The sequence below is a fragment of the Saccoglossus kowalevskii genome, chromosome 1, assembly GCF_978046115.1.
Source record: "Saccoglossus kowalevskii chromosome 1, keSacKowa6.1, whole genome shotgun sequence".
NCBI lineage: Eukaryota > Metazoa > Hemichordata > Enteropneusta > Harrimaniidae > Saccoglossus > Saccoglossus kowalevskii.
Window position 1 is genome coordinate 20,597,700 of NC_140641.1, and position 16,972 is coordinate 20,614,671.

At 34.7% G+C, this 16,972-nt stretch overlaps 1 protein-coding gene across 1 annotated transcript in view; it reads right to left on the bottom strand.

Moving 5' to 3' along the window:
* The window catches only part of LOC100373279 (acyl-coenzyme A thioesterase 9, mitochondrial-like), a 19,145-nt gene extending 2,788 nt beyond the window's left edge, over positions 1-16,357 (bottom strand). Inside the window, exons 1-11 of the mRNA XM_002738560.4 lie at positions 16,121-16,357; positions 14,096-14,187; positions 12,801-12,846; positions 11,953-12,146; positions 11,775-11,858; positions 10,909-11,012; positions 10,686-10,762; positions 8,745-8,924; positions 8,310-8,400; positions 5,721-5,806; positions 885-972 (exon numbers count right to left, since the gene is read on the bottom strand). Of these exons, the coding sequence (XP_002738606.1) occupies positions 885-972; positions 5,721-5,806; positions 8,310-8,400; positions 8,745-8,924; positions 10,686-10,762; positions 10,909-11,012; positions 11,775-11,858; positions 11,953-12,146; positions 12,801-12,846; positions 14,096-14,187; positions 16,121-16,140 (1,062 nt within the window). The 5' untranslated portion in view covers positions 16,141-16,357. The remainder of the gene's footprint in view (positions 1-884; positions 973-5,720; positions 5,807-8,309; positions 8,401-8,744; positions 8,925-10,685; positions 10,763-10,908; positions 11,013-11,774; positions 11,859-11,952; positions 12,147-12,800; positions 12,847-14,095; positions 14,188-16,120) is intronic.
* Positions 16,358-16,972: the final 615 nt, after the last annotated feature.

A 16,972-nucleotide genomic window follows, 5' to 3' on the forward strand; every position in this document is an offset into this window, starting at 1 on the left:
GTTTGTGCAGTGTCCTATGACATCTATGTACCAAGTTTTATTGAAATGTGATGATTAGTACTTGAGATATCAGTGGAAAAGCTGAAAATTGATTAATCATTATGCAAATTAGATAATTAATATTGCACAGATTTTTACCCAAAACTTATCAAAACTGTGCATTAGTTTGGAGCATCTGTGTGACAAGTTTCATCAAAATCCAATGAGTGGTTCTTTAGATATCAGTGGAACAGTCATGGAACAGCTTAAAATCAGCTAATTATCATGCAAATTAGGTAATTAATATGCATGGATTTTTACCAAAACCTAATCAAATCTGGGCATTGGCCCAGAGCATCTATGCACCAAGTTTCATTAAAAACTGATGTATGGTTCTTGAGATATCAGTGGAACAGACGGACACACATACATACACACACACACACACACACACACACACACAGACACACTAACTGCAAACACTTCCTTTTTGTGCTTCGCACATGGGAGTCAAAAAGTTGACAACAGACTACATACTACATCTTACAGACGCCGGACAATCAGTAATATGAGGAGCTATGCGTCTTTGACTTTGTCGACAGCGGAACTAAATAAAATAACTGTCATCCATTTTTTGGAAAATTAGCATATTCAAATGAGCAGCTATTTTTATCAATCAATCACATCCATGCCCCAACTGACTGTGGAGATCAACTCCAAGAAGAAAGTCCTGACTGTTGTGGATATAACTATTAAGTTTTATCATTGTCGTAACCATCACTTCTTCACGGAGTCTGGAAGTGGGAAATATGTTCTGGTTGTGGGAATGGTTTTTATATTCAAATAGTTAATTAATTTTCGATAGTTCAAATTGTACAGTGAGTGCTGGCTGCAGTTATACGTACCTGGGATGCCAAATACAGTAATGATCCGATTTTGACTGGTTTACGAAATACTATATCATCCACTGCAATCAAATACGTTCTGGATTTACTGTTAACAAAAAGTCATTCATTAACAACATTTTTTTTCATCATACATTGAATATCACTGTTGTCTATCCTAGCCTTTTCAATGTTCAAACAATTGGTGTATTTTGCTACAGAAACCATTATTCTATGTGTGGCACTATATATAACAAGTAACCTGTAGAATGCTGTGTGGGTAATATTTTTTAAATTGATTTTTGTTGCATTTGCAGCAAATAGTTACCAAACAATGAGAAATCTATAGGATTGAATAAACCTCTCGGCTGGCTTCACATGCATAGTTCAAGCCTGCCTAACCGGTGCTTATACAAGGATTTAATTACAGCACCTAGACGCTCTGTGGTTACAGCTTCATGTTCAGAGTAATCGCAAAATTGATATTACAATAGAAAATCATGAAAGACTGGCAGTCCCATGCAATTAATAGCAAGTGAAATTCCTGGGATTGAAGTCACTGATGTAGGCAATGAATGATAACTTCAAGTTGGCATGAAGACGAGGTAGTTTATTTAATCAGTGCTGAACTAGAGGCTGAAATTATCATTAAGTGCATTGTCATATAATTTGTTTATTGCAAGTCAAATAGAATACACTGGTGAAACCGTGAGTGAAAGGATGTTTTGGGGTTATAGTTTACATTGTGTATGGAGTGGTAGGGTCGGGTGTCACATAGTTTGTTCATTTCAATTTCTTTTGAAGTCAAATAGAATGCACTGGTGAAACCGTGAGTGAAAGGATGTTTTGGGGCTATAGTTTACATTGTGTATGGAGTGGTAGGGTCGGGCGTCACATAATTTGTTTATTTCAACTCTTATGAAATTTATTTTCGCTGAAACGTTTTCAAGCATTACATGTGAATCCGATTTTTCCTGTGCTGTGTCTCAATAGAGTATGTAAAGGGCATTTTCACTGGAATTTTTTTCAGGGGAAAACGTTTTCAGTAGAAATGAAGTATACCACATTATTATATATGTACTGCAGTTTATTTTGATTCGTCTATGAAATCGATATTTCCACACCCCATATGCAAACAAAGTAGTTCTTTGAAGAGTAGCGTTTTCGAAACATACCAGAAATAAACAATATTTAGAAGTGCGATATTTTTCACTTGGGGTACATGAATATACTTGCCGAGTGAAATGAAATTTGAACAACAGTAATGGTACTTCTAGGCAGTCACTTATTTTGACTAAAACTAATTTGCATATCACCCATGCAATAATGTTTTCGGTATTTTCACGGTCAATATGCAAATGAACATGGTATTGGCGATCCGCTCCAAGAGGATTGCCCCTCAAATCATTTGTGTGTGTGATTTCCAGTGTTTTCACGTATTAGTTCTTCTGTGATTTTTTTGGCTTGGCCGATTTCGCTCAAACATGGCAGGTAGGTCACACCTTCACCCTAGTTATTAGGAAAAGTCTGCAAAAAAATGTTGGTCCATCGTTGCCATTGCAACAGTAAAAAAATGATTTTTGGATAGCTTCGAGCTAAATGTATCTCCTACAAAATTAGGATACAACACCTCAGACATAGCTCATTGTACTCGGCTTGAGTACATTATTATACACATATCATAGAGTAGTTTACATGGTGGCATTGGACAGATCTCTACTATTTGATGAAAATCAGGGTAACCGTTCTCGAGATATAGTAAGGTACTTCAATTAGCATCTCTTAATTTTGGACAAAGGATGACACAACAAAGCACTACTGAAAAGTAAAGGCAACAGCACCATTTTGGATGAATAAGCACTAATTATCTAATTGGAGCTGAACTTAAACTGCCATATCTTTCCCCTTTTTTATTGAATTTTCAACAAATTTTCAACAAATTTAACTATATATCAATATTTATCTATTGTCATTAGAAGGCAACATATAGCCCATTTGTTACCATGGAAACAGGCCATATTCAAATTTCATTTTAAATCATCTGTCAGTGTCAATAAAGATAAACAAGTTTTACTTTCGTTTATGTTGCCCTCGTTTTTATTCCTATACAAATGCATTGAAAACGCCCTCATCGACCGGCTATGCGTTCTACCAAGCTTTGCCTATTTTTACGCTATAATAATACTTATGAAACAAAAAGCATTGACACGGATAAACAAATCTAAGATATAACATTATAGCATAATATACAACTTATTTTTTGGCAACTTAGAAAACAAGTATGCATGGAAAACATAACTGGGAGCTGCCCGGAAAATTTGAAATCTCTGTGCCTGATCGATCTATTTTTATGCCAAAATAACCAATGAATCATATCAATTCTACAGCTGTGAATGCTCTAACATGTACAATTCGTTTTAATTTGCATTTATGCTGCATTTTAGACATGTTAATAACAAAATAAACGTATTTTGCCGTATATAAAAGTGAAGGAGTGAAACATTCGCTTCGTACATGAAAATGGAGTCCATGTAAACAAAGTACCGGGTTTGGAGGTACCACTTTTAAAATGGGCTTGTCGCGCTCTTTAAATCGATGTCACACTCACAAAAACTAGATTTGTGTCTATTAATATATATATTTTTTCAAATTATGAGTGATTGATATGCCAGAAAGTTGTAAGTCGATACGAAAATTGCCGTTAAACTTGTGTTTTATTGCCGTTTCGCCAATTTTCGGTCGATTCTCACCTATCACCTCTCATTCTATAGCTGTCATTCCCTACTTGATTTCTGTGGCATTTTCAAAATCGTATGGTCCATTCCAATGCGGGGAAAATGCAGCTAACTTCTCTGGATTTAGAACACCGGGTTAAATTTGGAGGTCACGCTCGTGTTCACGGCGCTTGCCAGGATTTGCAAATGTTTCAATTATTATTCTCCCGTGTTGTCAAAACGGCTACTCACAATGGGTTGCATTTTTCAGAAAATGACCATAAGATATAGAGCTAGAATTCATGATAATTTAAATTTTTTTTTGCTTTTAGTTTTGCTCGCGTATTTTGTAGTTTTTGAAAGGGTAGCTGCCCACACCCACTTCTTCAGATGTCAAGTGACTGAAATCTCTAATATTAGCTGTACACCACATGGAATACTACGATTGAGAGGACTTGATGTATGTTGAATGAGCTTTATCATAGACCATCAACATCAAAGTACCAGGAGGTTTCTGCTGGTGACGTTGCGGCATTACCCAGTTCCAAATAAAGATTACCAACGCCAAATGAGTGACATTTTTACCGGGAATCAAGATTCATTCAATCCACGGCTAACAAACAACATCACTAGTAAAGTTGTAGCGTGCAGCTCATCAACGACCGCTGTTGACGAAAGTCATTCCGTCAGTGGAGTACCGCAGTTGTGATGGCATGTTTGCCAATGCACAATTCTGTGGAGGAACTTTTAACCTAACTTAAACTACGTATGACTGATTCGAAACATTCCATCGAGATCGGGCGGTGCCCTATCGTGCCATCCCTTCACCATTGTATTCAAACGATCCATGTAGTGTGCTGTTACATTGTCCTTCAAACCCGGGATTCAACCATTAGGGGCGTTTTAATAAAAAAACACATCACAAATCATGCAAATTTAGCATTTTTACACAAGTATACTAAAAAAGAAATGCTCAGCGATGCAAAAGAAGGATAGATAATATTACTCTTCAGTATACACATCTCTGTTTATACAATCCTTCACATATTCTACTCTCAATTATTCCTGCGTAAAATGGAATAGCCTCTTTCCGTGTTGACATTCTGAGTAAAATCACGTGATAGGCTGTTACAATTGGCTGTTACATACTCTTTCGCTGGTCTGGAAAATGTGTTTAATTAGCTCTCATTCAAGCGACAATGCATATTTCCCAGTGGGAGTGAACGTAGTTCGAATCTGCCATTAAAAAATAGGGGTCTTTTCAGCAAAAAACGAATAACCCTTGAGTGCACACAATACACTGAGTTTCAGAACAAATCTTGCATTAGTTACAGCAGCAGAATACTACAGAAATATCAGACGAAACATGAAAACACTATATATTGTATTTTGGCCTGAACCCTCTCTATTGCAATTTCAGGAATTACCCCCATATGTGCAACCATTTTCCACCTTGGTATCACCCAACCCTGAAAACAAATTCTTAATACCACGCTGAAGCGTTTGGTAATAACAGAGCTGGGTGACCATCTTGATTATGATTATAGTAACTTTAATAATTTGTTACCCTGGCAACTCTGGTGTCTTCCACGCCTGGTCAAACACATGCGTCCAAGCATGTCACATCCATAAAATAAATGAATGAGTCTGTAGCACCTGGACAGTTGACTCCTGTCCTGATACACTGTATCAACCTAATCCAGAACCAACGACCTCTCGATGCTAACAGAGATTAAAAATGGTTGTCATATCATAATTTCAGCCAACACAATTTTGTGAAATTCAAACACTCCGAGTCATAATAATCTAACTGGAATTCTAGTTAGATTTTGTGACTTGAATCACAGTGGTCTCCAGTGAATGATACTAAAAATACTTGAAATTAAACAACAAATAAATATTAACCCCTTGGGTGCCAAATTTGTTCCCGCCTAAATTTGAATAAATTTATTTACAGTTTCTGCAATTTTCACTGAATTCAATTTTAATTTTGAACAAAACTGACAAAATAAGACATTAATTTTAGCCAAAAAATGTTATGTGGAAAAGAGCAGACAATAAACAGAACTATTTTGCTTATGGTGCTAGAAGTTGACATTGGTGTTCAAAGAGTTAAAAGAACACATAGATAGTATGAACCTACCAGTATACCCAGGCGTTAGCCCATGCTAACTCAAGTGCTTGTCTCATCAAGAATCCACCAAATACCTTATTGTACAAGTTTCTTTCCTGTGTATGATATGATATTATTATATATGATATGATACATGATATGATATTATACAATATATGATAGATGATATGATATATTTTTTTAATATTTTTTTTATTACTTTAAATAAATACATTTACAAGAAAAAAGAAAGAAAAGAAAAATTACAAAAAATGAAAAGTGGATGGCTTAAAAGAAGTGGAATTAGGGGAACATTATTGATAAGCTGACAAATCTGGCTAATAAGTGATTTACTCATAATTAAAATTGTTCCATCTTTCATTAAATTTTGACATTGAACCATTATTGATAGCTGTTTGTCGCTCTACAATACGAGTGTTTAACATTATACTCTCCACGATTTCCACCTTTGGGACAGAACCTCTTTGATGATATGATATATTATACAATATATGATAGATGATATGATATAATATGATATATGATATGATATGATATGATATATGTGATAATTAACACAGAACATATTTAAGTATGATATGTGTATTTGAAAACTCAATTAGGGAGACCTCCGTAACATAATTAAATATTTTGTTGATATTATCATCTTTATGCAAATAATATGAGGTTATTACGAAGATACCTCAATTTATGCACGAAGACAGTACAGCGGCAGTATCGACCGACGCGCAGCGGAGGTCGATGCGACAGCGTACTGTCTGAGTGCATACTCTGAGGTATCTTCGTAATAACCTTATTATTATACATCTTTTTCTACCAAGGATACATCATGGAAATGCCGAAATCTAAAAAGTTTAGAACAGAATCAGCGAACTTCTTTGTATGGAGTCCGGTTAAATTCTGGTGGCAGCCATGTTTGTTTTTATTATTAGAGGGCGCTTACGCGCGTAATAATTCCATATTTGGAATTCGCATTTCCTAATATGGTAGGATGAAAATACCCCGTAAAATACCGCAAAATTACGGCACGCTGTAACCTATGGCGTTACGGTGACAGATGTATAATAATAAGTAATAAGCTGGAGTTGTCACACATCCTATCAGCAGTATCAAATTGTGTTCATATGTGAAAGCAAAATCATTATGAATGAAACCTTTTTATGAAGTAAGCCCTCTATGACCACTTATCTAATTATAAATTTTACCAGGTCATTTACGTAAAGGTATGCACTTCTTGTACAGCAAATACCTTGTGTACATTCACATAAATAATTTACATTAAAATACAGTTTAATTTCAATACACTTTAGACATGAATGGCCACCAAAATCTCATTCACAGTGAGAAATCACAAGAAATACAGTTTAATTTCAATACACTTTAGACATGAATGGCCACCAAAATCGCATTCACAGTGAGAAACCACAAGAAATACAGTTGAATTTCAATACACTTTAGACATGAATGGCCACCAAAATCTCATTCACAGTGAGAAACCACAAGAAATACAGTTGAATTTCAATACACTTTCGACATGAATGGCCACCAAAATCTCATTCACAGTGAGAAACCACAAGAAATACAGTTTAATTTCAATACACTTTAGACATGAATGGCCACCAAAATCTCATTCACAGTGAGAAATCACAAGAAATACAGTTTAATTTCAATACACTTTAGACATGAATGGCCACCAAAATCGCATTCACAGTGAGAAACCACAAGAAATACAGTTTAATTTCAATACACTTTAGACATGAATGGCCACCAAAATCTCATTCACAGTGAGAAACCACAAGAAATACAGTTTAATTTCAATACACTTTAGACATGAATGGCCACCAAAATCGCATTCACAGTGAGAAACCACAAGAAATACAGTTTAATTTCAATACACTTTAGACATGAATGGCCACCAAAATCTCATTCACAGTGAGAAACCACAAGAAATACAGTTTAATTTCAATACACTTTAGACATGAATGGCCACCAAAATCGCATTCACAGTGAGAAACCACAAGAAATACAGTTTAATTTCAATATACTTTAGACATGAATGGCCACCAAAATCTCATTCACAGTGAGAAACCATAAGAAATACAGTTTAATTTCAATACATTTTAGACATGAATGGCCACCAAAATCTCATTCACAGTGAGAAACCACAAGAATTATTTTATTTCTTGCTCTCAAAATGTGTTGTATTCTCTGCCATCATTGTGTTTACTGTTCTACTGATTTATGTAGCCATGGTGATTGAAACAGTAGACGAGATGACAGGAGAAAATTGAAATTATTTGAGGGAGAAAAACACATCTCCAATTGTTGCTGTCTTGTTCTCAAGAAGATCTGAGGTCTATTAATTGTTGTAGATCTAGGATAATATTTTTTTAGCTCATCTACAATAGTATGGCCAGTTTTATGTTATTGATTTCTGACATATTGGTAATGAGACATAAAACTAGTCGTCATTCATTGTTAGAACAGAGATTAGTATAGCAGGATGTTGATTGATTTTTTGTTGTTGTTGTCATCAGAAATAAATCCCTGTTATCATGGTGAATCATTACAGTGTACTTGGTAAAATCACATACTTACTTCAGGATGACAGATTATAATATTTTTCAATTTAGCATCCTCCATCCATACAGCACCATCTGGTTTCACTCTTGCTTTAAAAGTAACTGACCTGGCATTAAAAAACAAACATGCAACATGTTTCAAACACAATAAGAGAGAATTGTTCGAATTATGAGTGTTCTTAAATACCAAATTGTGCATGCAATCAGTATTAAGTACTTTCCATTTTTTTTACTTGTCTCCTGATAAAATAGCAAAGAAATTACTGACACAATATCAATGCCTAAATTTGTAAAGTATGAAACTACTTTAATAAATAACGTCCAACTTTTTAAAATGAATCAAAGTTAGGAAAATTTTTTTTAGTGCAAGCCAAATGTTTAATGTACGCCATCAATTATTGTTATCACACCATGCACGTTTCATCAGTATTTGACAGAGTTTTCAACTTACATAGGATCTAAAGTATCCAGAAATAACCTGTGTATTAGTGCAGTTTCATCAGCATTTGGGGGAGTTTTCAATAAAGATTCTTTTGATTCTCTGATTCGTCTTTTTCTGTTGTCCTCTCCTTTCATGAGTAGTTGCTTTTCTTCATCAGACTCCGCTTTCAAAGGACATACAAATGCCTTCCTGCAAAAAATTATATATACTAAATAACTTGCATATAGTCTTTCCAAGAAATGTATATTTAATACACAAATATACATGGAATAAACTCATTATGCCTAACTTTTAAAAAATATGCCTAACTTGCAAGTGATGCCTAACTTTTCAAATATGCCTAACTTGCAAGTGATGCCCAACTTTTCAAATATGCCTAACTTGCAAGTGATGCCTAACTTTTCAAATATGCCTAACTTGCAAGTGATGCCCAACTTTTCAAATATGCCTAACTTGCAAGTGATGCCCAACTTTTCAAATATGCCTAACTTGCAAGTGATGCCTAACTTTTCAAATGTGCCTAACTTGCAAGTGATGCCTAACTTTTCAAATATGCCAAACTTGCGAGTGATGCCTAACTTTTGAAATACTGGTATGTTCAATTTACAAGTGATGCCTAACTTTTAAAATATGCCAAACTTGCAAGTGATGCCTAACTTTTAAAATATGCCTAACTTACAAATGACGCCTAACTTTTAAAATATGTCTAAATGGCAAGTGACTCCTAATTTTTAGGAAGTGCCAAACAAGGTATGCCTAACTTGTAAAATATACCTGATTTGCAAGTGATGCCTAACTTTTAAGATTTGCATAACTTGTATTTATGCCTAACATTAAGTCATTTTCCTTGCCATGTCCATGCTTGTATTATAGATGTCTGATATACATGTATGACCTGATGTGTGATGTTTAAACTTGTTTAGTCCAGGCATGTATGAGATATTGCCTTGTGGAACTGCCTTCATTTACACAAGATGACCATTAGTTAGCCATTTTGATTTTATGGTCACAAAAATGCATGCGAGTTTTTTCGATATGATATCTGATTTTTGTGTGCAGTTTGAACTTAATATCGGTCCAAGCATGTGGGAGATATTACTGGATACATATGAACAGACACATGGATGCACAGATGCATAAGCCCTTGTTTTCCGACTGCTTCAAAACCGGTACTAACAAGCCATGCATGACACAGACCCCGTTAGTTATCAAATCTAAGTTTTATAGTCTTGTTTAAAGTAATATAGTATGAGTACTTGGCCATATTGATATTGTTCTGGAACAGCATTAATTAAAACAAAATAGCCACAGGTCGGCCATCTTGAATCAAATTGTCAAACCAGTACATTTGTATATCTATGATATGATGTATAATGAATATATAAAATCTGAACATCAGTCAAAGCATATCAGAGATATGGCTCTAGAACTGCATTGATTAAAACAAAATGCCCATTTTGCAACAATTCTGATAAACAAAATGGCCTAGATCAGTTTCCCATAATGTCAAATGTATGTACCAATAAAATCCATCTATTAATGACCGAGATCCGGTTCCAGAATGCCAAAAATGCTTGATTTTTGATGATATTTTAGCACACACACACAGGTCAACCCATAAGCCCCCATTTTTGGACTGCATTCAAAAAGGGACTAAAATATGCACAACTTAAAAAACATACATACCTAACTAGCTAGCTCGTCATGCCTACCTTTTTTCCCTGATAGATTACATTGCAACTTGCAATAAGGGAATTCCCAACATGCACAGCTGACTAAGTATGTATATACCATCTATCTCTGGGGTCTCCGAACAAAAAAGTACTACAATCTAAATCATTCGTAAAAATCTAAATCTAATAAATTGCTTTTTCACAGCAACAAAAAATATATAAAGTTTTGTTGCAAATAATAATTTATTAAGTTAGCAAATGTCAGCACATGTATTACCTCTGATTCATGGGGTCTCGGGATACCATCATGAAACTAGCATCCATCACCTGTTTCCAATTACCATCATCCTGTATCTTGAGCAATAAAACGATAGAAGGAAGTGTCACAACATTATACTATCTGCATGGGAGAATTTGCACAGCTTACATAAATCAGAAATAGATCTTGTAAACGAATAAAATTGAAATAATAATAATATTTTGTAAGTCAACGCTCTTACTTGCTCCATGTGCATTTTGACTTCCATTGAAGTAGCACCAACCCAAGTGACATTGCCCTTCAATATAATGTCTTTATCGGATAAAATGGTTCTCACTTGTAAATCTGAACAAAGTATAAACAGAAGAAATAACAACTAGAAATGAGAAAGACTGACAAAATCCAACCATTGTAACCATGCCCCATCAGTTGCCTGCCAGGGTTTGTAGCTAATTTTTAAGCTCTCATTCTTTTAATGAGTCGTGGTGACCAGATAGGCTAAAGTAGGAAACCGACTATAGGACTTACAATACTAATTATTTGCTGTTCTCATCAATATGAAAATGCTTTAATTTCATCAATAATACACGTATAACTGACAATTATTGTTTCTTTGCTTCAAGAATCCACCCTAATTATTAAATTGTTGAACCATATCATAATTTTATTCAAATGGTTTATTTATCTATGTAGAACAAAAAAAAAATGTTATCATATCATGCATTTAAGATTTTTGTTCTTTCCAATAGACGAATTGAAAATGAAATTGCAAAAAGAAATAATAAGGTCAACTCACATTTTGAAAAATCGAAGAAAGCTGAAAACTGAGGTTGAGTTATTAAATACTGTATTTGTACACCAGATCATTTTTGTTTCTGTATTTCCTTTGGTAAGTTTGTTTCCTGTGTATGTAATTACTTTATTCGTAAAATAAAAAAAAATTACTATTTAAAAATAAAAAAATTAGAAAAAAAATGTTGAATGAAATCACTAATATAATGTTTTACATTAAAAAAAAACAAAAAACATTTTCTCCATGAAAATTTTACATTAATTATATTATTTTCATATATAATACAGAGATAGTATTTATGCAATTATACACACCAATTCTATCCACCAGAGCTGTCACTATAACTATTGGGGGGTTCTTCCATTCTTCAATTTTATTATGTTGATAGCAAATCCATACTATAATTAAAAAAAAAATCAATAAAGTTTTATTAAAGTAAAAAAAAAAATCACAGAATTATAATACAAATTGACAAAATCCTGAAAACCTCACCGGCAAATGTATCCAGATTTTCAAGGATCCTTCCGAACCTGACTATATTGTGTATTGTCATGTACTTTTCTCTTAATTTAACGTCCGACCCAAGTGGTATAATGGCTTCCTGGTAGCTGTCCTTCATCGATCTAATCGGTAGCTCATCCTGAGATTCTGCAGGTTTTAACGATGCAAATCTATCAACACCTTTGCTGTTAGACGAATAAATGCATAAATTATTGACAACTGGTGAGTGAATATGATTTATATAGTGAGACAGATCACAGTTGAAGACTGTGGCCACATGTGATCCCTGATCAATCAGAATTTTATGGTTGCCAGAGGATCTGCTCCCCAGGGTAAGGGGGCGCATGGCCATGGCATGAGGGCGCTGCGCATTTACAAAAAATCCCTGCAGTACTGGTCGTGTGTATCTTAGCAACAAAACGGTATGTGACAGAGCTCCACTCCCAAGAACTATTCATGAGACATTCATTGACACAGTACTGCCGATTCAGTAGACATTTGGCTACAATTTTGTTTTAGTTGCATGGCTGTACCTTCATTTTTTCTGTTCTTGTCATAGTATCAAAATTTTTGTTTTGCATTTGTTATAGAGTTATATACACATATTCCAACATTAGAATCCTTCAAACAATTCACCACCAAAATTCAATGGGTTCTCCCTTGGGTGAAGGCACACCTCTGTGGACAGAGCAGTCCATCTTTAACTTTTCCAGTAATTTTGTTAACAGACGAAGCAATGCTACATAAAATGTAACCGTCTTGGCAAAAGTACAAAATAATGTAGACCATGAACAGCATCTACCACAAGTACATTTGTGACATTATACAGCGTATCTTACCTCCAGGGCTCTTTTCTTCCAACACGTTCTGAGAGACGTTGTCTTACTGCAGGAATAATTAAGATAAACATTTATCCTAAAACTATGAAGCAATATCCATCCATCAATCAGTGATGATTTGAAAATTACATTAAAATGCTGTGATTCATGATATATGGATATATATTTCTGAAAATTCATATAACCGCTCGGCCATGTTGAATCCTATCTGGAGTATAAATTGATGTGTATCAAGGTCCCATAATATCCAATGTACACCCAAGATCTAGTTCCGGAATGCCAGAAATGCTGGATTTCGATGATTTTTAGCACATTTTGAATGATTTTCATTTCAAACCAATATATCTGTATATCTATGTCATGATGTATAATGAATATATAAAATTTGAACATGTCATGTCATGTCATGATATGGCACTAGAACAGCATTCATTTAAAAAAAATGGCCACCAGTCAGTCATTTTGAATCCAATCGGAAAAACAAAATGATGTGCATCCTATAATGTCCAATGTATGAACCAAGTTTGAACAAAATCCAACTGTAAACAGCCAAGATCCGATTCCGGAATGCCAGAAATGCTTGATTTTGATGATTTTTCACCACAAAAATGGACACCGTTCGGCTATCTTCAATCAGATCATGAAACAAATTGATGTGCACATGTATAATATTATTTATGTGTGAAGTTTGAATATAATCGGTCCAGGCATGTCTGAGATATAGACACTCACACAAAGATCAATCCATAAGTACCTATTTTCGAACACGTTCGAATGGGGACTACCGGTAATTATTTCATTTCAAATATTACATAATTTACAGATTATACTGTCAATATAACAAACCCATTGTCTTTATTTTTATAAATATTTAAAAATAACAACATAAATCTAATCTGACAATCAATGGATATAATGTCAATAAAAATTTGCCAATGTTATTCCACTGGCCAATAGAAACGTCTTGTTTTAAGTTTGAATGGTGAAATTTATAAATATTAAAAAAAAATCAAATAATCATGGGGTTGTTGTGTCGGCAATGTTTGAATAATTGATAGCGCATCTACCATCTCAGTGAAACGTTTTTTTTTTGTAGTCTATTTTTATGACAATGATAGCCACCAATCAGCCGTGTTGTAGTGTGAAAAGTTGTGTATCAATTGAACAAAATCTTATCAAATTTGATAGGGTGATATTTCCTCTGTGTACCATCAACGTTTGTAAGTCAATCAGATGTAAAGTGAACACATGATATGAATCTCCAGCGATGTACAAGTTATCTGGTACATACATACCATCGATTATAGTCGGCATGCCAACAGTACTACTCATATACTTGTATATATGCCTGCCACCATACTGTATCTCTGTAAATCTTAGTAAACACCTGAAAAAATAAAACACATAATTACAACTATCCATGTGTTAAACAAGGAGTACAGTAAAAGACAGAAATTAAAGTGTACTTTAATTCATAAACATATTTATAACAATTTGTAATTACCGATCATCAGCTTTCTTTCGAATTCAAATATTTAACAGTGATTGGCTCAAGAGCTGAACATTGTTTACAGCGTGGCGGTCGTCGTGCCGCGTCCTGTTCGATATGGGACTCATAGCGAAATACACAACGCGTGTAAAATACATTGTTTATTTACATGAAATTCGAACATGCACTGCGCGACGACCACCGCGCTTTATGCTCATTATGCATGCACAAGTCTTCAAGTGACATAGCAACTATGACCGCCCACTTTATCAAAATAAATGGCTTGCCGATTGGTTGATGTTGAGCTGATAACTTGATGATGTCGCTGTATCATTTCTGGATTGGTCAATTTTATTTATAAAAAATTTATATTTAAAAAATGTTTATAATATCTCCACTGTCAGCTGCGTTGCTTGTTATATTTTTCAATCCATGAACCCATTGAACCAAAGTTGTCTATATATTAACCAAATGAATGAACACATGGTGATGAGTCATGGAAAATACTGTTCAGGTGCATGGCTATTTGCATGCCTGGAGCGTTAAATAATAATAACCCCAGATTTCTGCACCATATATCAATATTGGTTTGATATTGGTATTAAATAACTTGATAAAGATGTTGATATCTGCGTTAAATAATAATGCTTTGTTAAGCGCAAACAGAGCTTTAGATGCTTTTTCGGATAATGTTTGTTTTGCTTTTTCAAAATTTCCTGATGCTGTCATCAATATTTCAAGGTAGGTGTAGCTTGTAACGCAATTAATGTTTTTATTGCCATAGTTCCACGTGTCTGATGTTTTCAGTGATCTTTTACTAAATATCATGACTTTTGTTTTAGACAAATTGATTTCTAGTTTCCATTTATTACAGTATGTGTGTAGTATGTTGATTTCATTTTGTAATCCAGATGGTGTAAATCCCAAGTAATGTACCTCTGGTGAAATATATTGAAAACATCGTTTTTTAACACTTTTAGTCACATTGACCATGGGAGGGGGGCATGAACGACAAAGTGCTTTTCCAGAGGGATATCTGTTTTTCTTTCTTCCTGGGGGATAATTTTCCCTCTGCCCATCAGTGGTAGGGGTGTGGATAAAAATTGGAATGACCCTTTAGGTTCATCAGTACTTTGTAATTAGAGGGGAGGCAAGGGGGGTAGCTGGTACGGTTTTACGGGAAATAAAAAGGGCTTTTCACAATTTACGAAGAAAAAAAAGACGTTTTTACAGTGTTAACAAATGGAACATTGAATGGTCCGAAGAGCTCTCCGACTCAAATTCTCCACCATTGCTGCGCTGTGTGAAGAGACGCATGCGCATATTACCCTCGTAATGCTCTTCATTCGGTTAGAGGGCCTTTTACGTCTTGACATTCAATTTTGTAGTGAATTGTGTCATCTAGTCGTTTTACAGTTTCTAAATTGTAATTTCCCTGGATTATTCTTTACGATTTTTTTATTTGGATTTGAATTTTTGTCTGTACGAGAAAAATGACACATTTTTACAGTGTACGAAAAGAATATTTGATTGATTACGTTGTACGTCTAGCCTGTGATTACAGAATTACGGAATTTATTTTTTCTATTTACGTTGTACGAACAAAAAAATATTGCAATTACGTTGAACGAAAATAACCCTTGCCCCCCCCTCTAATTAATATGCACAGACATAATAATCGAATGGTTCGTTTTTGTGATAACACCATAATGCACCCTTACCGCGAGTACATCAAACTGAGAACGAACATCAACAAATTACAGAACTTATAAGATTAGCTATGTACCTATAAGTTATACACTGTAGTCACGTCACTTGACTTTTTACTTACCTTTTCAAAATCGTCGCCATTTTGAGTCAGATGCAGTGCAGGCAATTGTTGTCTTCTGGATAAATATCCTGTAAATTCTTACATAAATTACGAACTGGTGTATAATTTCAAAATGTTACATAATCAGTTATGTAAATGCTGGTGGAGAGAAGAATAGGAAGATGACCTAGTTTTACATGACACCATACTTGCACTTCCAGCGGTGCACTTCAACGGTATTGTTTTATGATTAGCGCCTCCGCATGTCATAAAATTAAACTTCGATTGTTTTACAGGACGTCGATGTTTCAGGATTTGCGCCCTCTTCAATTTATTGGTCATAAATAAAACACCGTTTGTTTTACGTTTAGAGTAGAATAAAATATAACCTTATATGTGCCTTGTAATACCCACAGGGGCTTTACGATCTATTCGTCTCAATGCGTGGACGTCTATGGGGCCGAGCGACTATGTCCCGGTACAGGACCTTGCCCTTGCTCAAAATAATATAAATTATGGAATTAAAACAGTTAAGTAATATCGTGCAAGCTGATCAGCCGGAAACAAGTATTAGTGATTTTTGTGGTTTTGGAGCGTGATGATTAAATTTAATAACATATGGTTGCTTTACATTACTAAACTGTTTTAATTCATATTTTCTATTATTTTGAGCAAGGGCAAGGTCCTGTACCGGGACATAGTCACTCAGCCCCTATAGACGTCCACGCATTGAGACGAATAGATCGTCAAGCCCCTGTGGTAACTGTTGTCGGAAACAAGTTTGAAGAGCAGTTTCGATTTTCTTGCAAACATTGGCAGCCATCGTCAGACAACCATCACACTACCAGTATTCATCACCTACATAGCTAACCA